Source organism: Sinocyclocheilus rhinocerous, unplaced genomic scaffold, assembly GCF_001515625.1.
Source record: "Sinocyclocheilus rhinocerous isolate Xijiao unplaced genomic scaffold, SAMN03320098_v1.1 scaffold106, whole genome shotgun sequence".
Classification (NCBI taxonomy): Eukaryota; Metazoa; Chordata; class Actinopteri; order Cypriniformes; family Cyprinidae; genus Sinocyclocheilus; species Sinocyclocheilus rhinocerous.
In genome coordinates this window covers 961,706-981,876 of record NW_015633181.1, presented here as the reverse complement: position 1 = coordinate 981,876, position 20,171 = coordinate 961,706, and the positions used below count along the sequence as shown (strand labels likewise).

Sequence of the window (20,171 nt, the reverse complement as noted above, 5' to 3'; positions counted from 1 at the left end):
GAGAGACAGGGTCGCATCACAGTGGAGTCAGCTGTCTTAACCGTGGCTTGTGTACTGCAAACACATACCAGCTTCATCACTGTCTGTCATGACTCTGTTCCCCTTTCGGGCTCTGTCTTTACGTTTATTTTGAAAGATGAAGCTCGCGTTTATGGTAAGGGGCGTTACATTTCCGACGCGTGCTTGTTGTGTTCGGCCAATCACAATGCACTGGTTCAGCTGGCCAATCAGAGCAGACTGCACTTGTCTGAAGGAGGGACTTTGTAGAAAACGAAGCGTTTGAGAGAGGCGGGGCATAGAGGACCTACAATAATGTACAGTATTTGAAAAATAATGTGTTTTTTGAACATTAAAGCATGTCAACATATTCTGTTACACCAAATACACAAAATAATGATGTTTAAAAAAGCATCATATGACCCCTTTAACACATTTGTAGAAAAACTTTAACTTTAACTTTTAAACATTCTAGCTTAACTATTCACAGGCTTTTGCCTGTCTGGTAAACAATGGGTTATATTTCTAACTTATAACCTATTTCTTATGTACAACTGCAGGTTTAAACCAGTAGGATCCGCACTAAAGTCAGGTCTTTAAGGGTTAAACTGATGACGCAGCTCTTAAACGAAAAAGTGAAGCTGTGTGTATCAATCAAGGGTCAGCTGTGAGGTTGGTTCACTTGTGGGACACAAAATATGAAGTGAAAGTATAAACATTAACCCTCATCTCACATGATGTGATTTACAAAAGCAGGACACGTTTCTGGAGCAACATTTGGTCAACCAATCATTGCCATAACTTTAACCCTTGATAGCCTCTTTACAAGACATACAATTTTGGAATGTTTGCTCATCACAAAAATTGCTTGACTTACAGATGGAGCTTATTCACATGTTTATGTGACATTTATGATTTAGTAAGCAAGTGAATACACTGTTTTTAAGATCTTTATCAGATGTTTGTACACAAATATGTTATTAAAATTGAACATAATACCTTCTAGACTAAAAATCAACCGAATGTTCAAGGATACCAAAAGATATTCAAATATTCATAGATTTCTACCTTACTAGAAAATAAAATTTATGACCAATTAATTATTAATTAAGAAGCAATAAATCTTTGATTAAACTAGTAAAGTGGTTCAAAGTGGTTGCCATCCCAAGAAACTGTATCTCAATATCTTTGCACGCAGAGGCACTTAACGCATACACACTCTGTTCTTTTTGTGTCATTTATTTAAAGTGCCCCTATTATGGGTTATGATATGAAAAGTTCATATTTTGGTTTTGGAAGTCCCCAACAACAGGTTGACATGCATGCAAGGTCAAAAAACACTTTCATTGTCTTATAATATGCATTTATTTTTACCTTACTTGCTCACGATTCGTTTAACGATTCATTTTTCCAAACCCCTCCTTTGCGTGACGATCAGTCTCATTTTCATTTCATCATGCCTGTAACGCCTGATAAAGCAATGTTTGTGAGCGCATTGCTGCTTTGTGTACAGCGTTACCGGGGAAACCGCTATTTTTACCGCTCCAAAAGCAGCATCTAGTGGCAAAGAATGAATTTGCATTTTCATTCAGACCAACACCAAAAGACCAACAAGTGGGCGGGCAATATGCTAATGTTTCATGTTGACACACAGACAGGCATCTGAGATCGGCTCGATTTGAGAAAGGGGTAAAGATTTGAGCAGATTAAAAAAAAAACACTGGGTGGATTTTTATCATTATAGGGTGGTTGTGTACACACACTGCCAACACACATTTCAGTTCAAACAACTTGTAAAAGTGCATGTAGCATCATATGACCCCTTTAATACACGGTGCACTTTCAGATTTAAAACTTGGCAGGATGTTTTCATTCACTTAGAGCTGTGTTACACACTGCATGAAAGGTAATTTTCAAAAATCCATAATAGGGGCACTTTAAGGATTGTCTTTTGGGAGTAATGTTAATGCTTTGAATATCCAGAATGTTTCATCTGACTTACATTGATTTTATGGACACATTCTTTGTGCTTTTTACATAAAACACAAAAATATGGACAACGCATGTTCCTGCATAAACTTGTGTTTGTTTATTGGAAGGTTTTATAAATGTAAATGCACCAAATGTAAACCCCATTTTATTGCCCTTAAGTAAGAACCAAATATGTATTAAGGTACAATCTCTATTCAGTCTATTAATAAGAAAGCAATCAAAACATCTAGAATATGACAATGTTTGACATACTTTCTTACATTTTTTTATCATCATTTGTGAACTCTTTGTTGTACACAAAACTGTATGTTATTTCTTCTTGTATGTATATCAGAATTGCATATTACTATTGCATATACCAGGAGGATCCTGCACTTTATGGATTTATTCATTTTAATGGGGAATTTGCATATGCGTGACAGTTAAACAGTTAAATCAAATGCGAAAGATGTATTATTTTGGCTTGGGGGTCATAGTGGTCTGACAGAAGGGACACACTCACCATAGGGGCGACCCTATATCCCTAAAGTCCCAGGGCAGTGATTGGTCAATAACAATGTTGTTCCAATCACTGGCCTCTGATTTTTCTTTAATAATAATTGGTTGACAGGCACATTACTCCAGGTCCGAAGTTCTCCTAACCCTAAAACCAGTAGTCAAGTGATTGCTTAAGAGGACTGATTTTCGAAATGAACCCTTGCACTGTGATTTTAGGTTAGTAATAGGGTTTGTTTAGGTTTAGAGTTGATAAGAACGTAGTTCCAGGTTAAGCAGAAGGTGCTGAGCAACATGTACTGCTAAACTAGTCGCGTCCCATGCATTTAACCTTGTTACATTATATAAACACAACAGCAACATAATGAGAACGGTAGATGCGCAGCTGCTGCACGGATGCGCGCGACAGCTGCGTAACTGCGCATCCGTGCAGACGAGGCGTTCAGAGATGTTTAGAAGAGCTCTGACCTGCTCGTCGAATCGGGTGATGACGGCCTGGACCCACTCCACGGGCTTCTGCGCCGCCATGGCCGCTCACGCCTGCACCTCCGCCGCTTATGATGATGATGAAGATGATGATGAAGTGGAGGAGGAGAGGACGCCTTTTCCGTGGTCTGCGACCCCTGCGCTCCTATATATATATATATATATATATAAACTAGATTCTATATTCTTTGGATGAAACTATATTATTATAATGCTCTGCCAATATTATAATCAATAGTCAAGCTTCTTGGACGTGAAATAATACTATAAAATTAATTAAAACTGATACTAAAATTCAGAGAGAGAGATTTATTATATTTTTATATTAATATTTATGCTTAGTTATTTTATTTGAATTATATTTTGTAAAGAAACAAAATTCTATATTCCTAATATAAAACTTAATTCTGTTAATATCATACAATATTATTCTTTAATGCTTTGCCAATATTGTAATTAATAGTCATGTCCATAAAATTTCTTGGACATAAAATTAATTGAGAGAGAAGAAAACTATGCTATAAAAACTGAAACTGAAACTAATATTCATATCTATACACAGTGAAACTAATATTCATGTATATATACTTTATGATAATAATGATTATTGAAATACATACTGTGGACATATTAGCTCTAAATATAACAATACCTCATGTGGAACTTTCTGAACAATGTTATTATATCACAATATTAAAAAAACGAATAATGTAACACATGAGGTTTGTGAATATCATTATGTTTAATCAGTTGTTTAATGTTAATAAGCAATGTTAAATAAGTAATGTTTTAATAGCCCTATGTCCAAGCAGGCTGTCTCTCTTGCATTTAGCTATTTTACAGTCACATGCTGTAAAGGAAATTAGATTTATGAATTTTGGGAAAGGCAGAGAGAGAGAGAGAGGGAGCAGAAGAAAGAGCAGCTTGTTGCAGGCAGTGTGAGGTGCTGTGTGAGTAAAACTCAAAAGAGATGCCTGAAACAGCATGGTCAACACAGAACAGTGAACACTCTCAGACACAGAGAAATTAGAAGCTGCCTCGAGACACAAAGAAAACCTTTGTGAGGAGCCCTGGAGCTCAAACCTCTGCAGGGGAAACAGTGAATGGACAGTTTCTCAAGAGTCTGCAGATGGTATTCACAAGAATATGGACTGCTGGCAGCATGATGCTGTGTTCACAGTGTTTTTGGCAGTTCATTTACTCTCTAATATTGAATGCTCTGATATAAAAATGCAAACTTCACTGTTTTTTTAATGATGGACCACATTCATCAATATAAAAAAAAAAAAAAAATCAAATAAAAACAAAAAAGCATTAATTATATTAAACAGCAGAGTTATATCTTCCATAGACAATGAGCAGCTTGCATCACTCAAGTGCTATATATAGTTCCCTGAAGTTTTGAATGCATGGTTAGTTACAGCTTTGAAAGAGGAAAATGCTTTTTAAAGATGTATCTAAGCTATTAGTATCAAGGGCCTCGCTGTGCTGGTGAAGTTGTGTGAACCTATGTATTGATACATCTGACACCTTTTCCAGTAATGGGTTGGACTTCCTGCAGTGAGACAGTGTAATACTGACCTCTGCGGGTCATTACAGGTATAACGACTGAGAGAAACCGAATTAAGTCATTATTCTGAACTCTTGTTTTTTTCACAATTGTACTCAATGAGAGGGATATTAGTTGTAATTACGGCCATGTACTTGGAATTCTGAGACAATTGTTGTATATTTGTCCAACATTCCGTGCAAAAATGTTCAGATTAGTGGTTAATACAGGTTTTTCAATTATTATTTGGTGACACCCCTCAGTCCGGAACATTAATTTAACGTAAGATGTTGAAACACACACTTGTGTACTTCAGGTTTAAGCATGTTCTGTGCAATATGAGAAAGAATTCAGACTGTAATATCATCATAAACATGTTTCATTCCATCTGACATCACTTCACAAATCTCTGCAAATCCCTGAGATCCTTTTAAAAAGTTTCTAACGTATACATTTGACCACAGTCACGTGACAAGCTCGATTTTATTGTCTTTCAAGGATGAGAACAAACATTGTATACAGTAGCCACATGCAATACAAAAATATGACTGTACATGACATGTATCGATCCATTCTAAAAAAGTTTTCCATGTTTTTTTTGTTTTGTTTTTTTACATGAAAAAATATAAAGAATATTTACATCTGGGATACCACAGCAGTATCTATTCAAAATGTCATGATGTACAGTATATATATATTTATTTATATTTATATAAAATGTCCATATAAATATTAAAAGAATTCTGTTCATTGACTGTACAATAAATAACCCATATTTATACATAAATATTTTACATTGTCATTGATATTTCCAAACCACAAAGTCCAGTCTTGCACAGAACAAACGAACACACACCCTTCCACAAACATACACAATGTTACAAACACGCACGTTACACACAAACACACATGAGAGTTCATGTTTACACAACTTATGGAACACTGTTCTGCTGGGTTCATCGAAATCTGGCTTTAATGCAAACGTTCAACATCTTCATCGTGGAAAATCAGGCCCTGTAGTCGGGTGAGAAGACGCACATGCTTCTCTTTGGCTCATTTTTGCAATCAGTACTCAGAAAGGGCCCTTATGTAACTCACACACCACATTTGGTTAGACCCTCGCAGCTCAATAAGTTTCCATCAAGAACATTATCATTAGTGAAACAAAACGTCTACTATCGGACACCATGGAGGAAGAGTGACAGCTAAAGGTGTGTTAGCATGAACCAGACGAGCCTATCAGAGACAGAATCAAGGCATGTCACACAGGACTAAGAGGCACCATGACCACAGGAGAGGGAGTGAGAGAGAGAAAGGTAACATCTTCATCGTAGTGTCATGGAGTCCTGCAAATCCAGCGGGAAAAATGCATCACGTGACGTCACGAACTGGAGCAGAAAGGGAGAACCAGTCGCACACTCTGAAAATCATAATAGGAATAAAAAAGGCAAAGCGTTTCGTTTTACGCATCGCCACAGCAGGCCCCCACCCACAGAACCAAAGAAAGGTAGAGACGGAAGAGCAGGCGATGTTAGTTTGTAAGTCCAGAAGAGGTCAGGCTTTCAGCAGGCATGCAAGGCAGAGCCAGGAATTGTGTTTTGCATTGATCATGTTTCAGGCACGCGGCTACAACCTACAACGACAAGAAATAACATTGACAAAACAGAAAGAGAAGCAGATTAGAGAGAGAAATGGTATATGTGTTTAAGTTGTATAATTGTATATTGTATATGTGTAGTATGTCGTTGTAGAAAATGTGGAAATTCTCATTACTAGCAAAGAATATAAAAATGTAATAAACAAAAAATATAATATTATATAAATAATAATAATAATAAGCAATTATTGTTATTATTATTTAAATATATGAATAATTATTATTATTGTTACTACTCATAAAAATCACAATTTATGATTAAATTATTTATTTGTTTTTTATTATTATTTATAAATTGTTATTATTTATTTATTTTTATTACTATTATTAAATTATGATTATGGCATTCTTTTTCCCATTTAAAAGTTCAACTATGTTGTTACAAGTGCTGACACTGCTCTTCTGAAGGTTAGACAGATGCTGCAGATAAAAATAACGACTGAACAAGATAAAAATACTCCCAAGGGAAGAGATGGCCAGACAGAAAGTAACCAAACAACAACATATGTGATGCATTGTGGTGTCTCTGAGGTCATCTTTGCCACCGTTTCTGCAGACTGTGCACTGTGTGCAGGTTTCTACAACCTGTTTGTCCTCTTTTCACAGTGTGCCAGATTCTAGGATACGTACTCTGCTGACTTCCAGAAGTGGCCAGGATGAGACAGGCGGCGGTTGAGTTTGGGCAGTTTCTCCAGCATGTCGGCCAGCTGCGTGAACGTGGGCCGATTACGAGCGTCATATGACCAGCAGGCGGACAGAATCTCCTGTAGGACAGACAGAAATCAAGCAGTCAGCACAAACATCTGACGTTTGGATGGTTTTTACAAGGATATCTTCTAGTTCTAATATATCTCATTTTGGCCAAATTATAAGGTAGCACTCCAGAGTGTTTTGTGTTTCTCCTAAACACAGCTTCTACAGTACTAAACCATGAAATTAAATAGAAATAATTTAGACTTAGAAATTCATACGTTTATTTTCACATTATTTACAAATGGCTAGCAAGATATACAAATAATTACATTGAATTGTGACACACTAATTATGATCTATTTTTATGTTCTTTCTCTATATTTCTGTTATTTCTAAATTATACAATTCTTTCATTTGTATTGCCAGTTATTCACTGTATTAATTACAGTTTTTCACTGTGTTAATCTAATTAATTGTATTAATCTGACTGATCGAATGTCCTTGAGCTACGGAAAAGCACAAGATAAATAAACAATAATATTAATAATTAACAATAATAAATAATGAAATGATGTTATTAATAATAATTTTTAGTATTAATATTATTTTTGTTATTACACAATGTTATTATTAAATATATTTATAATAATAATAATAATAATAATATGTATTATTATAATTATTATTAAAAATGTCCAATATAGTCTAGCTGTTACATGACCTTCTTTTCACCTTGGCATCGTAAGTGGAGTAGAGTAGCATAATTTCACACTGCCATTCGACTGAGCCTGTGTCAAATAATAAATAGACTTAAAATGTGGCACTCACCGTGACCTCTTTTCCCAAGTTTATCTCTGCCAGGACCCTCCTGATGCCCTCTCCACTGCCCACCTGCCAGATGGTGGCCTCTACGGGCTGACTGGTGATGGGCCAGTCTCTCGCCTGCAGCTCGTACCAGATGGTGCTGAAAAAGAGCAGATAAAGGCAGCAGGTCAACGCAGCTCTATTTGGGGGTGAATTATTTGTCAAGTATATTTCTCACCCAAAGGCATAAACATCAGCAGCATTCGAAAACGGAAGTCTGTCCTCGTTGTTTCCCGGGCTCATTTTACGCACGATTTCTGGAGCCAAATAACAGATCCACCCGTGAGGAAGTTTCAGCTCGTTTTCACGTCTAAAAAAAAGAACAGATCCGGCAATTGACTGGTTCACGGTAACAATCCACGTAATCAAGAGTAATGCAGTGACTTACCGGCCCTCCTGAACCACTCCAGAGATCCCGAAAAGGCCAAAGTCAGTGATGATTACTTTGTTTGTGTCATGAAAGACATTTTTCGATTTAAGGTCCTTGTGAACGATGCCCTTAGCATGAAGGTAACCCATTCCCTGAAATACAGGAAACACAAGCAGGACTTGAATCATAAACAGCCACACATATACATAACACATCCACCAATGAACCCTTTTCACAGACTTTGACGACGCCTTTTTGCAGTTATTAACAGTTATTTAAACAGTAATATTGTGAAATAGTATTACAATTTAAAATAATAGTTTTCAATTTCAATATATTTCAAAATAAGTTGTTTTAATCCTGTGATGGCAAAGCTTAATATTTAGCAGCCATTAGTCTTCAGTGTCACATGATCCTTCAGAAAAATCATTCTAACATGCTGATTTGGTGCTCAAGAATCATTTCTTATCATCAGTGTTTAAAACTACACTACCATTCAAAAGTTTGGGGTAAGATAAAAAAAAAAAAAAAAAGATATTAATAATTTTATTCAGCAAGGACACATTAAACTGATCAAAAGTGTCAGTAAAGAAATTTCTAATGTTACAAAAGATTTTTGTCAAATAAATTTTGTTCTTTTGAACTTCGATTAATCAAAGAATCCACAAAATATGGTTTGCACAAAACATTAAGCAGCAAAACATTGATAATAATAAGAACCATTATTAATAACTGAGCATTAATAATAATTGAGACTGATTTCTGAAGGATCATGTGACATCTTTCTGTCTTCTGACCAACGTAATCAATATTTTTTTCCTCTTTTGTAAAGTCATAGTAACACTAAAAGACCATTTTTTCTTTTGCTATCGGAGCAAATGGGAAAGCAAAAATTATATTTGTTGTAGTTTCCATTCACCACCACACAAGCTTTCCCAACTATGACAACTTCTGTTTCTGAGAACCCCAGAAACATGAAAAGGCTCCATAAACACTACCTTGACAATCTCCTGCGCGATCTGCCGAGTCTTATTGATGTCCAGAGTGTTTTTCGTGTCCCTCACGACAGAATACAACGTCCGGCCTTTGCAGAAGCTGTGAGGAAATTAAAGATGTGCTTGTCAGTGACCATCTGTTGATCAGCTGACGGACTCAGATGTTTGAAACTTTACCTGGTAATGATGGCGAGATGAGGCGGGGCCATGCAAGCTCCCATGAAGAGGACCACGTTCTCGTGGCGCGTCTGTCTGTAGTTCATCACCTCCTTCTTGAAGAGCTTCAGGTGGTCCTGGTTGTTTCCGTCGATCTCAAGGAGTCGGATTGCCACCTCTCCGTGCCAGCGGCCGTGATGAACCCGACCCCAGCGACCCTTCCCGATGAGCTCGCCGAGATCCAGCTGCTCGAAGGGAATGTCCCACTCCTGCAGGTAGACGCTGGTCTGGCTGGCCTTACGAGAGATGGGACCTTTCCAGTGGGTTCCTCCTCGCGTGCTGGGCAGGTCGTCCAGCTCGTCTCCTTCACACTCTCCTTCTGAGCCATGGTTCAGCTCTTCCATATGCTCCTCCTCTTCATCTTCCTCCTCCACTGCTACATCCTCTTCCTCCTCTGCTTCTATGTCCTCTTCTTCTTCTTCCTCTAGTTCCTAGGCGAGATGAACCGAGCAGGGTTGGAAGTGCTACTTAAGGCTAGAATACACTACACAACCTCCGAATAAATTTCTAATAATAAATTCCTGTCACACGCTTGCTGACTTTCTAAATGATTACAGAGAAAAACGGTGCCCATCATGCATTGTGTATTCCAGCTTTAAATCTCAGTTCCACAAGCATCTCACCTCTCTGTCATCTTCCTCGTATTGTTCCGCGTGCATCTCCTCAACTGATGGATCGATCTCGTTACTGTGTGTGAAGTTCAACATTTAGCCGTCACTATGACTGAATGCAGAACATGCAGCAGAATATTTATGCTTCTAAGCAGTAATTTAACAGTTCCTTACACAGTGTCTGGGAGTCCATCTGAATGAAGGATGCTGGGACTGCACACGTCTGTGAAAGATAAGAAAATATTGACCAACTTATCACATTTGAAAGAAAAAAAATTCACTGACTCTGGAAACATGTTATTTCTATCTGTACCGATACAGAATTACTGATATTATTATTGCTTAATGTAACATGCAGTGCCAAAAATCACCAGCAGGGTGCAGCTCATCTCACAAGAATTAACTACTCTTGTGCAAAACCAAACCCCAGCATGCAAAACACTTTACTTTAGGCATTGCTCAGACTTGTACATTTGTAAAAGTCAGTTCAGTTCAATGCAGACTGGACAAAAAGACATGCTGGAGACTATGCTAGTCTAGTAATTTTATGGCTGAAAATCTGCTGCATTTCATTGTTATATACAAGGAATCCATAAAATTATGGAAAAAAACCATCTTGCTAAAAGGTTTGAGGTACTTTATAGTTCTTATACCTGTAAATGTGTATTATATTATTTAATATATTTAATATATAATATTAATATTTTAAATTAGCTTTTATTTGTATATTTTCAGTTATAATTTTTATGTTAGTTTACATTTTAGTAAACTGTGCCTTTGTCATTTTTATTAGATTTTTCATAATTCTGTTTAGTTATATATTTTTAACTAACTTTTTTTATCTAGTTGTCAAGGCAACATTTTAACTGTCATATTCATATTTAATTTTCATTTTGTATTTTTTTGTGTCTGTATATGTTTTTTTATTTCAACTTTATTTCAATTAACAAAAAAATGTTTTTAATAGTTTTAGTTTTAGTTAACAATACTAGTGTTTTTGTAATTAAAAAAAATAACTCCAAAACTGTAGCTAATTAATTCAACTAATATTGGGCAAAATGGCTTAACTATATCACTCCAACTACTACTCCTTTTTTATTTTTGTCCTTTTTGTATAATTTAATTTATCTAAAGTTATTTGAATATGCTTTTACTAACAGAAATGTTATTAAAATAAAAAGAAAAGACAGTGGTCTTTTCTGTTCACCACCACTGTGCAAGACTGAATATATGCCTGATTATAGCACTAGCACTTTATATATTATATGAAATAACAATGCATTTATATATTATGATAAATTTATTTATCTGATCACCATTTAATGAATAATTCACTCAGATAGTGCAACTGTTTATTGCATTTGTCCCACTGAATCCTGGATGTCATTATGAGGGCTGAAGAACATTACAGACTTTGTGTTTGTTAACTCACCAGGGAAGATGAACTGCTGTCGGTGCTGAAAATAACAGGCAGCTTTGCCACATTGAAGGAAGACAGGAAGAGAGGAAGACAGGCAGGAAGCAGACAGAGAGACAGGGTTAGAGGCAAAGTCTCATTATGCCTTATGTTGAGTTAGAGTGTTACATACAGATAAAGAGTCCTGAATATCAGCATTCTTTTTACCCGGGATTAATGCAGATGTGTGTGTTTTGTATTAATCGGGGTAGTATTTGTTAATGTGCTAGTTTATTGCAGTGTCAGTGTTTACAGGCGCTTACCTGGAAAGTGGAAGCGGTTGTCACGGTGACCCTTTGGGGAGGGGTTTGGGGGCGGGGTTACACTTGGAGGGTTGCTCTGCTGGAAGGGGGCGGGAGAGGAAGGCGTAGAGGAAGTGGTTGAGGATGGATTACTGCTAGAGTCCAGCTGATTCAGCGCCGGCGGTTGATCCTGCCGAAAATTAACCATGTTGATGCTGCAGAACTGCTTTTAATGCACTATTACAATAATAATTAATCAAGACTCTGGCTACGTTCAGTATGGAATACTAGTGTACTGCACACTGTGGAGGTTACTGACTATCGCATGCTATTAAAAAAATGACGTGATGTGCATAAGCTGGAAAAAATATATACTGCATACTACAAAAACAGGACAAGATGTATACTAATATATCATTCTGTCACACAGGAATCAGTACCTTCCTTGTTATTGCCTTCGGTAGTGTCCCAAACTGCGAGTGATAGCAGGAGTATTTGAGTGTGTAGAGCGCAGGTGAGAGCTTCCTCTTCACTCTGAGAGGTTGAACTGTGACCTCAGTCTGATCAGCATTCAGCAGGCACTTCACTGCAGTCTGGTCTATTTGAACTAAAGATCTGCTCAGTCAAGAACCGCGCATGCTTTTGAAACGGTGTTATTGTGCTGTTGAACTCACTCCTCAGGCCGATGTGCTCCTCCTGTAGTGTGGGAGTGCCTGGCAAAGTGTACGGGGCCGTGGCGGGTGCTGCCCCAGGGGTCCGTGCGGAGAGAGTGGGCGAGCGCGATGGAGAGTCCTCACAACCGTTCCCATTAATCTGGACGTTCAGAAACAGCTTGTTTTTCTTCACACACCTAAGAACAATGCAAGACAGTCAGTGTAACCTCATAGGGATCACAAAGAGTGGTGACCAACCAATATACCCATCAGGCCAATTATTCAGCTAATATAATCTGGCTAATATCTGGCTAATATGGGATTAATCGTACAAGTCTAGCCTGCATGCTAAATTTTTAATAAAGCATGGACATGCACGTTTCCTGTTTTAAAAAATATTTTTGTCAATTTGGAGGAAACAATGTGTAAATTAAACATTTATTGAATTATCAAACTTATTTACATTAAAATAAAATTAAATTAAAAACATTAAACTTATTTACATTATTTACTAATAGACAAAGAATACTATATTTTATTATCTCTCTTTATATTAGTGAATAATATAACATAATAAATATAAGATAATATAACATAACATAACATAACATGATATATAGAAATAGTTTATAAATAGTTGATTCCATGAATGCTGAGCACTTGATTTCCATCACTATGTAGACCAACTCAACCATTTAGTACAATTAATAATTACATTTAGTACAATTAATAATTAATTACATTAAAATTAATTAATTAATACAATGGTTAATAAAGGAATTCATATGTATATAACATAATATAACATAACATAACATAACATAACATAACATAATATAATATAATATAATAATGATATATAGTGTGTATGCTGAACACTTGCTGGCTGATTTACATCACTATGTAGTCCAAGTCAATCATTTAGTACAATTTATATTATTACTATATTACAAAGGAATTCATATGTAGGCATAATTTATTTATTACTATTTATTATTATTATTACTTTTAAGGCCTAAGCTGTCAGATAAAAAGGTTTAAGGCACATTTTAGTCAAGTGTGTCTGAAACTTTTGACTAATATATTGGACTCTAAATGTCAGAATCAGCGGTTGAAAAGCCCATCTCGGGCAAACAAAAATGTAATGAAACAGCCGGCAAAAATAGTGTCGTTATTCTGTGGTCACATTGTTGGCATTAGTGGTCTTGACATCATCACAGATTGCTATTAGTCACTGCATAGGAACAGGCATGACTTATGAAAAACACAGACAATGACTCTATTGATAATTCAAATGATTTAACCCTATAAAGCCTGACATTTTAGAAATGGAAATCTATTGGACCTTTAGAAAAAATCGTAGGCCTTAGAAATGTGCATATCAAATATAATACACATACAGGACTTTACACAACAAGGACACAACAAGGCTTAAGTACTTTTACAAAGTACTTTATGATGCCCCTACTTGTAGTAGGATTGTGCTTCACTTCCTCAAGACCTACTTGTTTGTGGGTGTATCTTCGATGCGGTGGCCGAGCTGACTCTCGTGGCTCTTGCTGCGGGTCATCGTGATATTGGGGAGGAGGTGCAGAACTTTGCGGGACGGTGGAGGAGGTGTGCAGGGAGGCTTGAGGCGGTGTCTCCTCCGGGAGGGCGGGGTTATGGGTGGGGTCGAGGTGTGTCCATGGAGTCTGATGGGACGGGAGGTGTAATACGGGCTGGGGTCGGTCAGACTCTCTGCGTAGCCGTGGTAAATGTGAGCTTCGCCGGATGACAGGATGTAGCGGGGGTACGGGCAGGTGGTGAGGGGTGTGGAGGGCGTGCTCATGGGCCGAGCCAGAGGGGAAGGGCTGTGGGGGCGCAGGGAACCTCCTAGTAACGGAATCTGGTCCACTGGAGTCAAGCCGCCACTGTCACGCCTCATGGGCTCGGAGAACCAACAACCGCTGTCCTCTTTAAACTCCCCTGAAGGTCATAAAATCACAGTCAATTCAGAAGAAATCTAGTATTGAGATAACAAGTGAGTGAATCTCAGGGAAAGAGCACCCACCTGACTCAGAGGCACTCTTTAAACAGCTGAGGGCAGCACATAGCCTGGTGCAGTCCTCTGAACTGGAGCCCAGCCGTCGCATGGTTTCCTTCACCTGAGTGCCGGGCATCTGCAGCAGAGCATCCAATGACAGCTTCACGTTCACTGCCTGATAAAAGCCAGAGAGAGAATGACAATGAAACACTCTTAAAGACATCAGCAAGATGCCGACATGTCCTAGTTAGAGGGTTATTTCTGTGATTTAGGGTCAGATACAACAGGACACACTCACCCCAATCAGTGCATTCTCTTATGAATAAAGCTCTTCAAATTCCCAGGACACATGACCTCTTAGACTAATTAATCTGATTCCCTAATTACAAACCTGTGTGATTGATTTGAAGTGAGTGGCTTGTGACATTGAACTGATATTAATATCATATTATTCCAGAATTACTCTCACAGTCATACTGTAAATACGTGGTAAATCTCCCAAACTGATTTGTTTTTTGGGCTTTATAACATGTTTAATGCCATTCATGATGGAGAGAGCACAGGATATGATGTGGAGGAGAGTGAGAAAAGCAATTATATAATGAAACAAAAGCCAGAATGCATTACAGCTAAATGTCTTAATCATGCTAACGGCTCATGTATGCTAACTGCTAGGCCACAATTCTGATATTGATGCTGTATCGGGCACTGGCAGACATTCCAGGAACCTTCTTGTTTCTAATTTCATTTAGTATGATGTGAAAACAGGAAAATTCTCCAGCATCTGGACTGTTGACATGTATGTGACATACCTGTACAGTATCATACCACACATATGCAACTAATCTAGCTGAGCGGAATAAAATGAGGAAAGTCCACTGCTGTCCGTGAGAATGGATGCTATGTAATGTAGGAGTAGAACAGTGTCAGAGACAGAGAGAGAGCGAGAGAGAGGCTGACTCCGCATGTTGGGTAATTAGAGTTGGTGTATCTCGGGTCTGCTGGGAATGTGGCTATGGCCAAACCGCCAAAACACAGCAGATTTTCTAATTCCTCAGCTTTACTCAAGGATATTGAACTACAAAGCATAAAACACACACAAAAACATATCCTCGCTCACACACTCAAATGAACACTCAATACTATGTTTTTGTAAGCGAATTTCTAAGAGGATTTGAGTCCTGCCTCACACATTCCTACAGGATGATCTGACATTGTTTATTTGGACACCTGGTTATGATCTTTTGTGGTAATATTTAATATATAAGATAGTGGCAGCACTGTCTTGGTTTTATGTACATAAACTTTACATAAAAACAAGGCCATAACCTTCCAAACAATCCTAACATTTGGGCAAATAAAAATCTGTAGATTACATACAAATAAATATTATTATATTTTAAAATATAATATTATACATAAATATTCTTTACGAAAAATCTAGCATTTATTTTATTAATATAAGTCAAATTTGCTAAATTTATTAATTTAATGTATTAATTCAATTTAATGAAATGTATGAATTAAAATTATTAATTTATTATTATATTTGTAATTTATATTAGTATATTTTTATATAATTATAATTATTATTATTATATATATATATATTTATTGATTACATTTTTTATATCAAAATGTATAAAAAAAATGTTTTAAACAAAACTTTTTTGGTGTGAAATATGATACGGACAAATATGACCATTGATTGGCTTGTGAGAATCAAGTTGTTACATTCATAATTTGATTTTCTAGTAATCAACAACACACACGTTAGATCCCATTATATAAACACATAATATACCGTATTGGCCCGAATATAAGACGACCGCGTTTTTTCAGATGTATTTCCAAGAAAAAAACATCGTCTTATATTCGGGACAATACGGTACATTATCAAAGTAATGAATATTTACATGACAATCTCAAAAAACACCAGATACGAATTTAGTTGAAAACATATAAAATATATTACTTTTTATCATTATTTATTACTTTTTTACTTAAAATGTTTTCAATTTATTATTTGATTTTGGTGTGAAATATTATACAGACAAATATGACTACTGATTGGCTTTCTGAAAGTCACCTTGCTACATTGATAAATTGCATTTTTGTGTGTTAAAAACAGATGACATTATCAAAGTATTGAATATTTACAGGCATTAAAACCACCTAGTATGAATTTAGTGGGAAAGATACATAATTATTTCCTCCTATCCAAAAAACACACAAACATTACCTCTATGAGCTCAGGTCTGACGTTGATGGTGCGTAACCAGTCCTCCAGCCGTGGGTAGCTGTTCAGGGCTGGCGGCCTTTCTGTGTCTGGCACCTTCTGCTTACACTGCAGCTGTTTACAGATGTACTTCATGAGCTTGACCTGCAGGGGGCAGCAGAGCACAAAGCAGATGAGGGAGGGGCTGTCGGGGGGGCGGGGTCTGTAAGAGGCCTTTTTTGCCTCTGCGGGGAAAGGACAATTTCACATACAGCTCAGATTTTTGAAGACAGAAAACTGTTACATGAACATGACGGACGTCACAAAGGACACCAAGATATGCACATAGACTCAGTTCAACTTAGATTTAATTGCAGGCCCCAATGACGTGGGTGTGAAATCTCAAAGAATTGTAGAGGTCAATACTCGATAAGATTAGGAACCAATTAGGAAATGGCTTAGTCCATCTGGCAAAAAAGTTCTTCTATAGCATGTTATTGAAAGACCATTTTATTGTTGCTTTGTTACCGGTTTTACTCATGTATTATTGTTAATGTATTCATGAACTTTAGTGTTTGTTTCTAGTGTATCTCCACAGACACTTATATATAAGTTTACATACATATTTTAATCTGGCTTTTTCTAAAATTTTGTGAAAATTAAATTGGTAAGAGTTTTTTCGCCTTCTCCTGCACTGTATTTCAACTGTATTTTCTTGGATATGTGTGTGTGTGTTTTATTGTATATATTTTATATTGTGCCAAAAAATAATGTCAATACATACATACATACATATACGTATATATATATACACGTATATATATATATATATATATATATATATATATATATATATAAAAACACACATTATTTGTATAGTGCAAAAAAAAATAAAAAAACAATGCATTTTCTTTCAGGATGGCAGTGTCATTCTGGAATATAATTTAATCAAAGTCATAAATCCGTCAAAATCAGCACCGATCCAAAGCTTTGCATTACTGCAGTGTCTCTCATCAGCCAGATTTCAGCATCAGTCGCCATTAAATCACAGCACCTGCAGGTCTGATAAATAACACAGCATCAGAGCACACGCAGTTTGAAATCTGACTGGATTTTCTCTCCTTTTCTATTTTTGTGCTCCCCTTCAGCAAACAGGGCTGTCAGCTATAAATAACTGTTATTATATGGAAGGGAGCTGCAGCCCTCCTCATGGGGGTGACTGCACTGCTGGCATGGCAACCGAGTGTCATCGGAACACTGCGCTGACGGTGGGAGCGTTCTGACATCACAGCTCCACGAGACGCAGAGTTCACACGGAGGCTAAGACGGCAGTCCTTCTCGTCGAGCGTGGCCGTCGCCGTCTGCTTCCAGCTGCACAGGGCTGCAGGATTTTTCCCCATTCTGGCCTGTTCTGGATAATAAACACGCTCCCAAATCTTTCACAAACAAAGCTTGCTGGCTTACGCAGGAGGAATTTTCCAGCTCGTGCAGAATGCTGACCCACCTCAAATTCACCGATACACTCAAAAAACCACACCTATTCCCTCGTTCTCCCTATAACCAGCTTCCTGGATGGGCCGCACGGACACCTCAGCAGAACAGAAACGCTGATTACGCAGTGTGACAGAAAGAAGAAAAGGGGGGAAAATAGTGGGATAGAGAGAGAGAGAACGAGGGGATAGGGTGAGAGGAGGGCTCACCTGCTGTGACAGTTCAGGTCAGCAGCTCACTGACGCACAGAGGTCCGTTACCATGAGGCCGACGGCCATAAAACGAGTCATCCTTTCACACTTCCCCCTCCGCCGCCCCCCATCCCACTGCTGCCGCCTGCAATCACTGCTTTAATGAGAACAGCACGCTTATACATGCGTTAAACAGCAGCGGCCAGACACACTTCATCCCTCTATCATCATTACCAGGCCCAATAACATATACACAGAATACATAAACTCATCCCCGCATAATCAAACTGATGTGTATATACTTACCTGCATGTTCAAACTGACCTGTGTATTTTCAAACTGATGCCACAATCATATTCCGATAGATTTTTATACATTTAATCTGACATACATATTATATGTGAAATGATCCACAAATGCAGTCTTTTTTTTTTTTTTTACATACTGAATACTGATCCCTGCGTACTACTTAAACTCAAACTTATTCTCGCACTCACTAATCACAATAAACTCAAACTTAGTCGAACTGATCTTTATTTAAAATCATGCCCACATACTTAAAATGATCCCTGCATGCTCAGACTGATCACTCAATACAAAAAACAATCATTATATACTTTAAATGATGCCCACACACTTAAACTGATCCCTGCATACTTAGACTAATTACTCAAACCAATTATTATACTTAAAATTAGGGCTGCACGATTATGACAAAAATCATAATTGTCCATTATTCCCTTGAAATTGTAATTGTGATTATTAATTACAATTATCACAATTTACACTGAATGATGTTTATACCATAGTTTGAAGCAACTGCATGCAGAGCTGATCCTCCCTATACGCAAAATACGCAAGCTGCATAGGGCCCCCGAAACACCAGGGGGCCTTCTTGCTCTCAAAGATGAATTAATTTTAGTTTCGTTTTTGAATTTGGCCAGCAGTTATGAAAACATGAATGATAATTTATTTTAATGCGGTGAGCTGTCACCCTTTCTACATAAAAATCTGTCAAATCATGTAATGTGAACGTCGTACAGTCTTGCTCGAGACTAAAAAAACTAGTTGAAAAAGCGTACTGAGCCGCGGAAGAGACACTGTTTGTGAAGCGCTTTCCGCGAGCGCGATTCGAGACGGAGTGAAACACGGACAAATGTGTTTCATTCATTCGTTCATAACCACTGTCGTACAGTCTTGCTCGAAACAAAAAAAAAGGAGTTGAAAGCGTACCGAGCCGAGGAAGAGACACTGTTTCTCAAGCGCTTTCCATGAGCACGATTCGAGACGGAGTGAAACACGGACAAATGTGTTTCATTCATTCGTTCATAACCACTCATAACCCAGAAAAAACACAAGCACTAAGAAAAACATAAGTGGACTTTGAACGATTAATTGCCGCTTTGAACGATTATGTAATTGTGGCATCAGTAATTGTAATTGGGATTAGAAATTTGATTAATTGTGCAGCCCTACTTAAAATTATGCCTACACAAAAATCATAATTGTCCATTATTCCCTTGAAATTGTAATTGTGATTATTAATTACAATTATCACAATTTACACTGAATGATGTTTATACCATAGTTTGAAGCAACTGCATGCAGAGCTGATCCTCCCTATACGCAAAATACGCAAGCTGCATAGGGCCCCCGAAACACCAGGGGGCCTTCTTGCTCTCAAAGATGAATTAATTTTAGTTTCGTTTTTGAATTTGGCCAGCAGTTATGAAAACATGAATGATAATTTATTTTAATGCGGTGAGCTGTCACCCTTTCTACATAAAAATCTGTCAAATCATGTAATGTGAACGTCGTACAGTCTTGCTCGAGACTAAAAAAACTAGTTGAAAAAGCGTACTGAGCCGCGGAAGAGACACTGTTTGTGAAGCGCTTTCCGCGAGCGCGATTCGAGACGGAGTGAAACACGGACAAATGTGTTTCATTCATTCGTTCATAACCACTCATA

The 20,171-nt window shown here is 37.4% G+C and overlaps 2 protein-coding genes across 2 annotated transcripts in view; both read right to left on the bottom strand.

The window, feature by feature from the left end:
- Positions 1–3,111, bottom strand: part of LOC107743463 (neurofibromin-like) — a 51,846-nt gene extending 48,735 nt beyond the window's left edge. The window contains exon 1 of the mRNA XM_016556683.1: positions 2,953–3,111. Within this exon, the coding sequence (XP_016412169.1) occupies positions 2,953–3,012 (60 nt within the window). The 5' untranslated portion in view covers positions 3,013–3,111. The remainder of the gene's footprint in view (positions 1–2,952) is intronic.
- A 2,797-nt stretch (positions 3,112–5,908) lies between these two features.
- Positions 5,909–20,171, bottom strand: part of LOC107743462 (kinase suppressor of Ras 1-like) — a 26,673-nt gene continuing 12,410 nt past the window's right edge. Inside the window, exons 2-17 of the mRNA XM_016556682.1 lie at positions 16,545–16,685; positions 14,330–14,477; positions 13,782–14,244; positions 12,260–12,473; positions 12,064–12,183; positions 11,645–11,813; positions 11,358–11,399; positions 10,100–10,148; positions 9,938–10,001; positions 9,276–9,745; positions 9,102–9,198; positions 8,122–8,255; positions 7,912–8,043; positions 7,698–7,833; positions 6,807–6,940; positions 5,909–6,152 (exon numbers count right to left, since the gene is read on the bottom strand). Of these exons, the coding sequence (XP_016412168.1) occupies positions 6,146–6,152; positions 6,807–6,940; positions 7,698–7,833; positions 7,912–8,043; positions 8,122–8,255; positions 9,102–9,198; positions 9,276–9,745; positions 9,938–10,001; positions 10,100–10,148; positions 11,358–11,399; positions 11,645–11,813; positions 12,064–12,183; positions 12,260–12,473; positions 13,782–14,244; positions 14,330–14,477; positions 16,545–16,685 (2,520 nt within the window). The 3' untranslated portion in view covers positions 5,909–6,145. The remainder of the gene's footprint in view (positions 6,153–6,806; positions 6,941–7,697; positions 7,834–7,911; positions 8,044–8,121; positions 8,256–9,101; positions 9,199–9,275; positions 9,746–9,937; positions 10,002–10,099; positions 10,149–11,357; positions 11,400–11,644; positions 11,814–12,063; positions 12,184–12,259; positions 12,474–13,781; positions 14,245–14,329; positions 14,478–16,544; positions 16,686–20,171) is intronic.